At 36.5% G+C, this 12541-nt stretch overlaps 2 protein-coding genes and 1 pseudogene across 10 annotated transcripts; 2 read left to right on the top strand and 1 right to left on the bottom strand.

The window, feature by feature from the left end:
* Positions 1–1178: 1178 nt before the first annotated feature.
* LOC127901403 (DNA-directed RNA polymerases II, IV and V subunit 10-like) lies at positions 1179–1688 on the bottom strand (annotated as a pseudogene).
* Positions 1689–2184: 496 nt separating this feature from the next.
* On the top strand, positions 2185–6133 carry LOC102617679 (histone deacetylase 6). The gene is made up of 6 exons (XM_006476802.4): positions 2185–2956; positions 3742–4182; positions 4275–4417; positions 5211–5301; positions 5411–5532; positions 5780–6133. The coding sequence occupies exons 1-6, from the start codon at positions 2417–2419 to the stop codon at positions 5838–5840; spliced, it is 1398 nt and encodes a 465-aa protein (XP_006476865.2). The 5' UTR covers positions 2185–2416; the 3' UTR covers positions 5841–6133.
* Positions 6134–7624: 1491 nt separating this feature from the next.
* On the top strand, positions 7625–12394 carry LOC102615720 (uncharacterized). 9 transcript variants are annotated; one of them, XR_008053147.1, is made up of 4 exons: positions 7625–8707; positions 10220–10281; positions 11041–11811; positions 12017–12394. XR_008053147.1 is itself a non-coding variant. In XM_006476800.4 (2 exons), exon 1 carries the CDS (start codon positions 7747–7749, stop codon positions 8701–8703), a length of 957 nt encoding a protein of 318 aa, XP_006476863.2. In that variant the 5' UTR covers positions 7625–7746; the 3' UTR covers positions 8704–8707; positions 12017–12394. The 9 variants fall into 9 exon arrangements, 4 of the variants coding, with proteins under 4 accessions (XP_006476863.2, XP_024954303.2, XP_052293127.1 ...); XR_008053146.1 differs by having other exon boundaries at positions 10168–10281; XR_008053145.1 differs by having other exon boundaries at positions 7626–8707; positions 10098–10281.
* The last annotated feature ends 147 nt before the right edge of the window (positions 12395–12541 follow it).

The raw sequence follows: 12541 nt of genomic DNA, 5'->3' as shown, positions 1-12541 counted from the left end.
TGATTATTTTTCTTCAAATCCAATTTTATTTTTTTAAAAGTTTGAAAACTTTCTAGATTTTTCATATCCAGATGAACACAAAGTATTTCGGCCAAATAAGTTGCTTTAATCTAAAGATCGTCAATTTCTGATAATTTTCATATAATTATTGAGTTGAAATGAGATGGTATAGCGGCAGCAACTCTACTTTCTTTTTGGTTTTTCAAATAAAATTTCAAAATTATAATATATTAATTAAGAAATTATTTATATTATGTCATAATTTATTTATAAACAAACTAAATTAAATTGATTATAATAAATTATGTTAATAAAACAAACGAACTCAGTGCATCTTGTTCGACAATATTCAACCGCAACAACATTTAAGCTCTTCTTGACCCACGATGCTGCGAAGACACAAACCCTCAATCCCAGTTGAATCTTGATCGACATCGACGTCCAGCTAGCCAGTTGCACGTTGCACGCCATTGAAGTTCCAAACTACTCGTGTATGACACCAATTACATTTTGAGACGAGCAGCTAACATTACTTTGATGGTTTACATTACTCAGTTGCATTTTTTTTTTATGGTTTTACTGGTATTTTGTGTTTTCAATAATTATAGATTTCATGATTTTTTTAAAAAAAATATTGTCAAAAAGGTCTCAAATCCAAATTCAATTTGAACCGATTCAAATTCAAACTTGTCTGAAATATTAATTTAATCCGAACTACTTTAGATTAGAATCGGATGGATTTTTTCCTTCCAAAGTATCCAAAATTTAATCAAATTCATCTAAATCTGATCTGACTCCGAAATTATCCAATCGCACTTCTAATAATGTTGAAGAAGTAAGGTGAGAGTCACTCAACGATAGAAATGTTTCAACTAACAACTTTTTTTTTTTTTTTTTAAATGGCAACTAACAAAATTTGGTTCTTATAATTTCCAATTCGTGACTGAAATTGTACATTTAAATTAATTAATAATATTCGAAAATCTTGTGATCTACGTTGGATTTTTTTTTTTTTTTCAAACAACTAAAACAATCTCAAGCACTTGAATGCAGCTGCCAATTTAGGTTCATCACATATAACAAACCATGGCACACAAACCAAACTATCTATGACTTGAGAAAGAGTTAAAAGTCTTTGATGCGTTTGATACTACTAAACATAACGGCAAATGCTCACATAGACATTACAATATGGAAGTTGACTTGCAGATGCAACAGGCAATACGAACAAAACCAACTTCAGGTCAATCCATGGGCTTCCTCAGCTGGTGTCAGACATATCCAAAGTGTTGTAGTTAAGAAGCTAGCTTTTCAATGAGGTCAACGTGAGTCATGAGCATTCGCCTAACAGCAATAGCGGACCAACCACAAGGCATCAAGTGCATCTCCTTTCATGATAATCAGCCTGAAGAAGAAGGTCAAGATAGGTGTCCCATTTGTTTCCAATGAGCTTGCCGCAAGCGAAGCAACGAACTGCGATTATCATCTTCCTTAAGTCTTACTTTGGAGTCGCCTCCCTCTCTCGTCTCGTCTTCTGTGAATCGTTTGTCACTCTAGAGGAAGCCTGGTGGAGGCACTGGTCCAGGTTTATGCAAAGACCTGGCCGCAATCTACATTGGATTTTGACGTACTGTTGTTATAATATGCATGAATTATTCTACATTCCATTCGTAAATCAATGTACATTTATGCTGCCATTATTAATAACGAATTACTGTGTGTTGAAATTGTAATTGAGAATGAGAATTAGAATAAATTATTTATTATTAATGTATTTATTTTATTTTAAAATCGAAATAAATTATTTTAAATTATTAAAATTATCTTAGTGGAATATTGTCATTATTTATTACAATAATTGTAAATATTATTATTCAAATTAATTAATTAATTAATAATAATAAAACTAATAAATTTTAATAATAATAATATTATTACTATTGTTACTAATAATAAATAATGAAGCACTTATTTTGCCTTATAAATATAACAAAACTTCAATAAAAACCAAAATATAAAAGTGATTAATTTAGAAATTATAAAAATTCGTAAAATGGAGAGTTAAAAAAAAATACAACTTATTTCTCAACTCCCATAAAAATTAAGTTCTCATTCCTTAAATAAAAAAATATATATATGATGTATTCACCCTTTTATTTTTAACACGTGAACACTATCAATCTTTTCCGTTCTAGATTTTGATTCCTAATCTTATAAATAAACATACGAGGTTCTTCAACCCATTGGAATTTTGAACTACTGTAGTAATTTTTTAAAAATTAAAGAAAACCAGCTCACATTAAAACCAACATTATATATAGGGAGAAATAGGATTCAGTGTTTAGATTTCTGCAAAAAGAGGGAACGGGGGGGAAAAAAAAAAAGGCATAAGAGGGAGAAGTCGCAGTTGAGCAAGATGGAGGAGCCAACGGAGGGCGCGTCGCTTGTATCAGGTCCCGATGGAAAGAAGCGGCGAGTGAGTTACTTCTACGAACCAACAATCGGCGATTATTACTACGGACAAGGTCATCCAATGAAGCCCCACAGAATCCGCATGGCCCACAATCTCATCGTCCACTACGGTCTCCACCGTCGGATGGAAGTCAACCGTCCATTCCCGGCGGGGCCCTCTGACATCCGCAGGTTCCACACCGACGAGTACGTCGAGTTCCTCGCCTCCGTGTCCCCCGAGTCGTCGGGCGACCCCTCGTTTTCGAGGCACTTGAAACGCTTCAATGTCGGGGAGGACTGTCCCGTGTTTGATGGGCTTTTTGGTTTCTGCCAGGCCTCTGCTGGCGGCTCCATTGGTGCTGCTGTTAAGTTGAACAGAGGTGATGCCGATATTGCCGTGAATTGGGCTGGTGGCCTCCACCATGCTAAGAAGAGTGAAGCTTCTGGGTTTTGTTATGTCAATGATATTGTCCTTGGCATTCTCGAGTTGCTTAAAGTTCACAGGGTATTTTATTCTTCTTCAACCTTCCCTGTTAACTTATTGAAAGATGATTTCTTCTTTATTGACTACATGGATTTGGTGTTTCTTTATCTATCTATCTATCTGTTTGATTTACTTATTAACTGCTGAGCTAAGTTGGTGTCTTGTTACTGCATTTGAATTTGATGCTGTTAGATTTGTAAGTCAATGTTTCATATGTTAGTAATGATTGTAAGCTACAGCTGCTGATGAGTTTGATTTCTGTTGAAATTAACTTATGCAACGAGGTTGGTTCTAAGATGATTGTTTTGCGTGGAAGAGACTAACTGTTTGATGGTGATTCTATGCATACCTACTACATTTTGATGTATAAAAATTTACTTTTGTCTTCACAGGTCTACTTTTCTCTCAATTTTAAATTATTTTAGCATCTTTTGCTGAGTTAGGATTGCATAAATATTGGCCATTAATTGATATAATATTTGATTCAGTTTTGCGGTTGCATATATTGCAAAATGCAAATCCTTAATGCTCTGTCACATCCCATGAGTGATTGCATCATCTCATATCTTATTTTGGAAATTTGTTTTAGAATTTCCCACCGGAATTTGTGATCTGGTGGTACTTCTCTTCTTTTTGAAGGTTGGAGGTTTGGGTCCTAATGTAATAGGATCTTTGGAATGTGTAATCAGATCTTACTTATTAGACGACAAATTACGATTTTTAAATGAAGCCTTTGTTTTGCTTTTTCTCATCTTGGAATTACTGTATGATTTTTCTGAGGATTTTGTTTCTATGTCATTTGGCAGCGTGTTTTGTATGTTGATATTGATGTTCACCACGGAGATGGCGTTGAGGAGGCATTTTATACCACTGACAGAGTCATGACTGTGTCTTTCCATAAATTTGGGGATTTCTTTCCTGGGACAGGGCATATCAGGGATGTTGGGGCTGGGCAGGGGAAGTACTATGCCCTGAATGTACCCCTGAATGATGGCTTAGATGATGAAAGCTTCCGTGGCCTTTTTCGGCCCATCATCCAAAAAGTCATGGAAGTGTATCAGCCTGATGCAGTTGTTCTCCAATGCGGAGCTGACTCGTTGTCTGGTGATAGGTTGGGCTGCTTTAACTTGTCGGTTAAAGGCCATGCAGATTGCCTTCACTTTCTTAGATCCTTCAATGTTCCTTTGATGGTTCTGGGTGGTGGAGGATATACCATCCGGAATGTTGCTCGTTGTTGGTGCTACGAGGTATCTTCCCTCTCAATCTTCTAAAAGTTCTTGAGCGTTTTTATTGGTAAAGAATGAAAAAAATCATGATAAGTTTATTTCTGTTATTGCAGACAGCTGTCGCAGTTGGAGTAGAACCTGATAATAAATTGCCTTACAATGAATACTATGAGTACTTTGGACCAGATTATACTCTTCATGTTGAACCATGCAACATGGAGAACCTAAACGCACACAAAGATATGGAGAAGATAAGGTATTCTAATTGTTTACTTCCCCATTTAATTTGCTTTCATTTTCAAAGCTGCATTTTCATATTAAATTCTTATGCATTTGTTTGAAATGTCGTTAGTGCTACTTAATGAATTTTATGTATACTGATGATGATCCAAGAAAGGGTAATTATCAGGGAATGGACTAGTTGACTATATTCTACCTTTATTCAACTGATTTTAAACAGTTAAGATATTTCTTCACTTTTGAAAAATTATGATCAATGCTAGTTGAGTTGTTTTTAATTATCTATTGTATGATACATCTTTATTCTCAGATGCGGGAGGCAAAAGGTTGTCCTTTGCAGCTGGCTGCCTGCTTTATCTTTTAGGCATAAGTTTGTTTGAGTGGATTGGAGAACCTTGTCTGAAAGGCTGATCTTGTAGTTTTTGTTTGGGAGACTGTCATTTGATCATTCTATTTTGTCAGTTTACTTGTGGGGTTTTTCCAACTCCATGGACTTTGGGATTTGTATTTGTTAAATCCAAATGGTTATTCTTTGACTAGTCATTAGGTCACATATATTTTCTACTTATTTGCTAATCTATTAATTTGCTGGTCATCCAATTCCATGAGAGGAGTTACTGATAGGTAGATCCTAAACCCTGGTGATCATTCTATGATTTGGCCAATTCTGACCATAATCTGCAGTTAATATCTTTTAAAAGTATGCACTAGTTGCTCAATCCGTCCTTCCATCTCCTGGGCTCAAATTTGCTTTATTTTCATGGACCATTGTTGTCTGAGACTTTTTGTGACAAATATATTTTTTCCAGGAACACACTACTTGAGCAACTGTCGGGACTAATTCATGCCCCCAGTGTACCTTTTCAGACAACACCAGCCACTACCCAAGTTCCCGAAGAGGTTAGTAGCCAGTGCCAAATTTACATTATTATTTAGTTTGGTATTGCATTTTTTTCCCTTGATTATATCTCTTTTTGTTTTGGTCATATGTGATTATGATTGGATGTAGCCGGAAGAGGACATGGAGCGAAGACCAAAACCTCGCATCTGGAATGGTGAGGATTATGAGTCAGACCATGATGAAGATGATAGACCTCCACACATGACAAATTTTGATGATCACATGATGAGGCAAGTGCACACTTCTTTCCCTTTAAGAGTTAAAAAAAAAAAATAGTAGTAAATTTGAATATTTGATGATAAAACTTTATTTTTAAAAAAATAGTAGTAAATTTGAATATTTGATGATAGAACTTTATACTTTCTGTCCGTAATGGGATTATTTGAGAAGTTGGGTAAGAAAGTTCTTGGGTTTTACTTATTGTGCAACTTTTGTACTGAGATGTAAGTGTTTTTGTGTGCTATTTTCTTGTTACAGGGATGGTGCAGATGACATGGATGAAGAGAAATCAGATGGGCATCCATCACCTAGACATTAATGGAACTTTGTATTGTAGCTTCCAATTTGCATGTAGACATGAGACCTCCTCTTATCTGGGAACTAACTCTTTTAAGCCAGTATATTTTTCCAGTAGGGATTTCTTGTTAGATCCTTTTGATGGGCATTAGAATAGGCAATGCAAATGGGGTAAAAATGCCCCTTTTTGTTTAAACTTTAAACTTTTAAGTGTGTTAGGTGCATCCAAAATGCAAACAGGGTACCAAAACTGTAAGAAAAAACTGTGCAGAAAAAACATTCATATAGGTGATACTTAGGTCGAATTTTGTTCTACTTGTGATTCTTAAATGCTTTCGCACGGGGGGTGCTGCTGCTATATTTCATTATTATTGGGCTGAATTTAGGGGTGTTCGTGGATCGGATTTTATAGATTAGACATCAATCCATATCCGATCCATAATTTTGCGAATTATAATTTTTTAATTCAATTTAATCCACGAATTGATTAAACTCAATTCAAATCAAATCCATACATCTGCGGATCGGATGCGGATTTGACTCAATCCATATCCAATCCATACGTCTGCAGATCGGATGCGAATTTAACTTAATCCATATCCAATTCACCATTTTACGCATTAGTTTCCGAATTAAAAATTTTTAGTTCTCTCCAATCCATGAACAAATGAAATTAAAAAAAATTAATATAAAAATAATTTTACTACCAATTAAATTTAAAATTGAATAAAATTTAAACAAATTATTTGTTTAAATAAAACTAAAATAATACATTCAAAGTTTCAAAATATAGTACATTGAGATTAATTGTTCAAATAAAGCTACAATAATACGTTTAAAGTTTTAAAATATAATACACTAAAATTAATTATTCAAATAAAGTTACAATAATACATTAACATAACACCGAAATTAGTTGTTCAAATAAAGCCATGATTAATTGAAATGGTGAAATTTCTGAAATCAAACACAGTCTGATATTTCACCAGAGCTATTGCACTTGTCGAAAAGTGGTAATTACGGAGCCGTTAACGATGGGAACCAGGGGAAGTGCGGGTGGCGATATTGAAGGTTGTGATAGTGCAATTGTTTGGCTGGAACCAGTGATTGTAAAATTGGCTCGATGGACTCAGGGAAGAAGATGGCTTGCTCTCGCTGGAATCACGCGGCCAACGTTCTTCAAAACGGTGTCGAGAGTGTATCGAACCAGTATTGGGTGTTGCTAGTGCGTGTGACGGCGGGAAAACTTAGGGTTTTTTGTTTGCAAATTATTGGTGACTTGACGTTACGTTACTTTGCTTTTGGGTGACTTTACAAATTGTTGGTAACTTGACATTATATTACTTTACTTTTGCCAATGCGTGTGACTTTACTTTTATTTTATTTTATAATTTTTACAAGTTATATTTGTATATTTGATTATTTAATTATTTTTTATTTAATATTATTATTGGGTAATGATTAAGATATGTTATAGTGCTTATGTAACTATGTAATGTCACATTTATAATATTCTTTAATTAAATTTCTAATAAATTTTTAACTATATATATATATTTTGCGAATTCACAGATTTTTATTATAGAAGTAAATCCATATCCAATCCATCGATTGTGAATTTTTAAAATTTTAATTCATATCCAATCCACAGATTCATGGATCAAATTTATACGAATTAAATTTTTATAAATTAGACAAATTAAACAGATCAGATTGAATTTTAATCACCCCTATGGCTGATGACATAGTCTCTTGGAGGCAGCAAAGAAGCACAAAATCCTTATTGAATGTCCCTTGGCCAGTTGGCCTTTAGTGTACCGTAGCTAGCACTTAGCAGGCTGCTCTTTTCAAAAATTACATTTATTAAAAGCAGCAACGGAATTTCATTTCATAATTTTTATTTCTGCAGAGCGGAGAGCGGAAACATAATGATTCCCCATCAAATCCAAATCCCAATCCAACCGTTAGTCCCTTACCCAATTCAAATCTCCCGCCTTCCTTTCCACCGCACCACACCGAAGCCCTTCAATTTCCGACTGTCGCCACCCAAATCTCAACCCACTCACCAAACCAAGACCCAAGACGACGGCGTTCCTGCCGACGACGTCAGAATTATCGCCAAATTCAGGTCCAGATACAACTACATCCGCGTTCTAGAAGTTTCCAGAAAAGTCGACCACCCTTTCGCCGGCGCTAGACTCCTCCTTCTAGACGGCCCCGGAAACATCCACAGCATTTCATACCTCTTCAGGTCGCTCACAAATACCTACTTCGACGTTTTCGCCACTCTGCCTCCCATTCTGCCACCTGGGCCAATAGGAATCCTCGGCTTTGGTGCAGGCTCCGCCGCCCGTTTGATACTAGATTTGTACCCTGAAGCTGTGATTCATGGATGGGAGCTCGATCCATCTGTTATAAAAGTTGCAAGAGAATTTTTTGCACTTGAAAAACTCGAGAAAAGTTACCCAGATAGGCTTTTCGTTTACGTAGGTAATGCTTTGAAAGCTAGCTTAAAAGATGGGTTTTCCGGCATTTTAGTTGATTTATTCAGTAAAGGCAGTTTGTTGTCTGAACTTGAAGATCCTAACACCTGGGAGAAGCTGAGACAGTGTTTGAGAAAAGGTGGGAGGATTATGGTTAACGTAGGAGGCAGCTGTGTGGAGGCAGAAGATTCTAGAAGAGATGGGAAGGTTGTTATGGAGGCAACATTGAAGGCCATGCATAAGGTTTTTGGTAAAAAGCTTTATGTTTTGAGTCTTGGGAACAGAAAAGATGATAGCTTAATTGCTCTCACTGGTGAATTGCCTGATCTTGACGACTGGAAAAGGGCTTTACCACGGTCTTTGAAATTTTACGTTGATATGTGGGTGCCGTATAGCGGCTAGTCTGGTATGGGCTTATTGCCTTCTTTCATTGCTCTTATCATATTTGTGTCAATGCCTGTGTGAATTGGATTGACATGCATATGGTTCTCATGGCTGGTTTATTTTGCCTGTCTTGAATTTGGTCTTTGCTTTCTATCTAATGCACGTGTTATTGTGCAAAGCTAGATTCTAATTTTAATCTTGCAAATATGAACATCTTGGTCTAGTATCATTTTGTGATGCAACCAATGCCTCAAAGTTTATAAATAGAAATGGAACCATTGTTTAACTTTTGCTCAAGATGTAGAGAACTGAGTCCTTAGATTCTTCATTTTGGACTGTTTTTAGGGCATTTCGGACTGGTGTGTTGAACAGGGACCCTCGGTTCATGGGGACAATTGCCAGTTCCCATCCTTTGGCACGAGGTTTTTGTTTCCTTGATAAATTGTTGCTTACTGGTTTGTTAGTCATAGTTAACTCCTTATCCTTAGTCAGTCGTAACATTTATCTTGTGGCATAATGAAGAGTAGTTGACATTAGATTTTTGTTCTCAGTACAAATGTCTATGTGCATATAGTATATTCAATATTTATTGGTAGGCAAATATTTCAAAAGCTTGAGTCATCAAATAGTTCAACATATCCTATACTACAGCCTCAGAATATTGGCTCAAACAGATAAAAAACTTAGAACTTTCTGAAATTATCAGCCTACTTACCCCTTAATATTCAGTTGTTAATTTAGATTAAAGTTCTCATTTCATGCTGAACCTCATCTTTAGGAAACCGCACAAGTCATTGTTCCTCCTTCACACTTGCACAACAGCTAGCCGAAGATGGGTCCTGCTGTCATAAGCTGGCACAATGACAGCACCTCTCCAAAAGTGACTTCTGTAGCTTCGTTCAGAGCTGGAGATGTAGAGTTCAATTTGTGACCTCAAAATCGGGTCAACTTTTGAAATTTAAACCTGATTACAAATGTTTATTTAAAATCCTAACTACTTTATACAACATATTAACATAAATATTAAAACAAGTTGGCATAGCTTAAGAATAGAATCTTTGAATCTTGCTTTCTGATTATTTTAGTGCCTATTGTTCAAAACAAAGATCAACCGGCAATTACCTATCTTATTTCAGTGCCCATAAATCTCGCTTCCTCTATAATGAGTGGTTTTCTGGTAAAATTGGCAACCACAATATTGGTGGTATTTCTTGTTGTGGATACTTCTGCACTACCAAATGATGGTATTTCTCAATATCCACTACCGCCGTGGAACTTGATTAGCCAATTAAGTCTGTTGTGTGAAATAAGCCATAATTGTTTTTCACCTGACTCCCTTGATCAGCATTTCATCATCATTTGAAAATATGGTGTTTACAATGCTTATTCTTTTCTGCTCTTTTGTGTCACAGGTCTTTTGGGCTTGACCTTTTGTCCATACTCCAATTTCTCACTTGCTATGATCTTCTTTTTGCCTGGAAGGTGGAGTTGGATGGAAGAGTTTGCCACATGATTTTTTTGGCTGTGAAAGTAGCTCAAGGAAGACATTCCCAAGAAAAGAAGGCAGCTTTGGATCTGAAAATCTGGTCAATGCTGGTAAGGAAAATTTGCCCTTCCATGTTTTAAGATCCATTCCAGGGTCTCCACGAGCACCCATAAAAAATCAATGAAGTTCGTACTTTGTACAGTTCACCTGCACCTCCTCCACATATGAAAGTTACCTATGTTTGTGACTGGTCTATGGCTGTCGCTGCCAGTGTATTTGTTCATGTTTCAACTTGCTGGTTTCTACTCGATTAACAAAATATTGTGCATATGCATACCGCATGTTTTTCAATTTGTTGGCGCAATTCTGGCTTCCCAGTTGGTGTATGCAATTTCTGAGTATGTAAGGGGATATTTGTCAACTGAGTTTGCCTTTGAGGCTTTTACTTGGGGACCCTGTGTGAGAGTAAAAGGAGGGGATTCAGAGTGAGAAATGTTAATAAAACCCCAATAAATTTATTGCAGTTAAACAAATAATGAGTATGCCACAATGTTACCTGTACCTCGATGCATATGCATATAGGTATGGCAAAATGTTAGACGTAGCTAGACACACTGGTATACAGGCTTTTTGTTTTGAATTTTGGGAATAGGAAGGGTGATAGCTCAATTGATTTCACGTCTCGGGTGAATTGCCTGATTTCATGTCATGGGTGAATTGCCTGAGATGAGTGGGGAAAGGTATGCCTTTAGCGGCTTCGTATGGCATGGGTCCGTTCTTGTTTGTGTTGATCTTATTTTGATAAAGATGCAGAAAATTTTGACATTACTACATTCTTCATTTGGGACTGATGTGTTTCAAATAAACAGGGAGGGACCCTCAATTGCTGGTTCCCATTCTTGGCATGAGGTTTTTGACTCCCCGAAACGGTCAACAACTGGTTTATTAGTCGTAGTTTATCTTGCAAGCAAAGTTGACATTAGATTATTACGCTTGGCTGTGCCAATTGCAATATACAAATAGCATATTCAACATGCAGAATTGGGATACTTGTGCTCCAATTGATGTATCATTCGTCATGTCACTCATTGATAAACTAGCACATTAATGGTGGATAATTAAGTCATTTAACACCTCCGGCACCGAGACAAGTAATAATGAATTATTGTTATTTGAGTTTCATGAGCTTGAGTCAACAGGAGGCATGGAATATTATGTTGGAGCAGGTGGATAAAACTTGGAACTTTGTACTTATAATTTAGTCATTCTTTTAGTTCATGGTACCGCTCCACGCTGTACCATCGTTCATACTTGATAGCTGAGCTGGTGATGTGGAGTGTACAATTAATCCGTGTTGAAAATCAGAGTCAACTTTTGGAAATTCGAACCTAACTATATATTTTTTATTCATGTGCGTAAGTCGTCTGCCTAACCACCACTACAACATATTAATTTGGATGTGAACGCAGATTGAGTTAATTGGCATGCGAACACATATCGAGTAAAATAGCATAGCATAAATAGAGAATAATTGGATTGTTCAACTTTAATCTTTATGATGAGTAGTTTTCCGGCAAAGTTGGCCACGGCAATAGTGGTGGTATTTCTTGTTGCGGACACTTGGGCATCGCTTGCTGATGGTAATCATCGCATTTGTTGTTCTTAATATCCATTAGGGCCACTGAATTAGCCGAGTTAAGGCCTGCTAGTGAAACATGGTGTTGATAACGGATGCTTTTTACTTATTCTGCATGTGTGTGTGTATAATTGTGTCTTTCGGGCTCAAGTTAATTATGTTCATTAAATGACTAATTTGGCTGTGATCGATCTTTTTATGCATGGAAGGTGGTGGCTTTGGCGAGAAGAGTGTGTCAAATGTTGTTCTCAACAGGGGAAGTAGCTCAAGGAAAGCATTTCCAGGAAAAGAAGGCGGTTTGGAATGTGAAAATAATATGGTCATTTATGGCAAAGGAAATGCGGCTTTCAGGAATCTAAGATCCATTCCACGGTTTCCACCATCGCCGACCGGAAATCGACGAAATTCACAAGCGTCACCTTCTCCTCCTCCAATAATATGAAGCTTGACGATGATCTATCTAATTCTAATCTATATATGTATGTATGTTTGCAACTCTTCTTTATACCCACGTGGAAAGTAGTGTAAGTATATTATTAGTTCCCACCGTATCTGTTCATGTTTCTACTTGCTAGCTACTTGCAATCCGTATTGTTATGTTAGTCGTAGTAATTTGTTGCCATATTTGAATTCTGGCTTTTACTCCGCTCGCACCTCGGCATGAGATACGGATGAGAAGAGAAATAGTGGGTTGGAGAAGCAATGGCAGTCTTGACTATTAGCTTACCCCAACG

Source organism: Citrus sinensis, chromosome 3, assembly GCF_022201045.2.
Source record: "Citrus sinensis cultivar Valencia sweet orange chromosome 3, DVS_A1.0, whole genome shotgun sequence".
Classification (NCBI taxonomy): Eukaryota; Viridiplantae; Streptophyta; class Magnoliopsida; order Sapindales; family Rutaceae; genus Citrus; species Citrus sinensis.
Note: the sequence above shows the minus strand (reverse complement) of the source record. Positions and strands in the feature narration are given on the sequence as shown.

What these genes read in the sequence shown, in the direction of transcription:
- LOC102615720 (XM_006476800.4), top strand. Translation starts at nt 7,747, where the DNA reads ATGATTCCCCATCAAATCCAAATCCCAATCCAACCGTTAGTCCCTTAC.
- LOC102617679 (XM_006476802.4), top strand. Translation starts at nt 2,417, where the DNA reads ATGGAGGAGCCAACGGAGGGCGCGTCGCTTGTATCAGGTCCCGATGGA. An exon ending in CTACCCAAGTTCCCGAAGAG is followed by an intron (nt 5,302 to 5,410) that starts GTTAGTAGCCAG and finishes GATTGGATGTAG; the next exon opens with CCGGAAGAGGACATGGAGCG. An exon ending in TTTGATGATCACATGATGAG is followed by an intron (nt 5,533 to 5,779) that starts GCAAGTGCACAC and finishes TTCTTGTTACAG; the next exon opens with GGATGGTGCAGATGACATGG.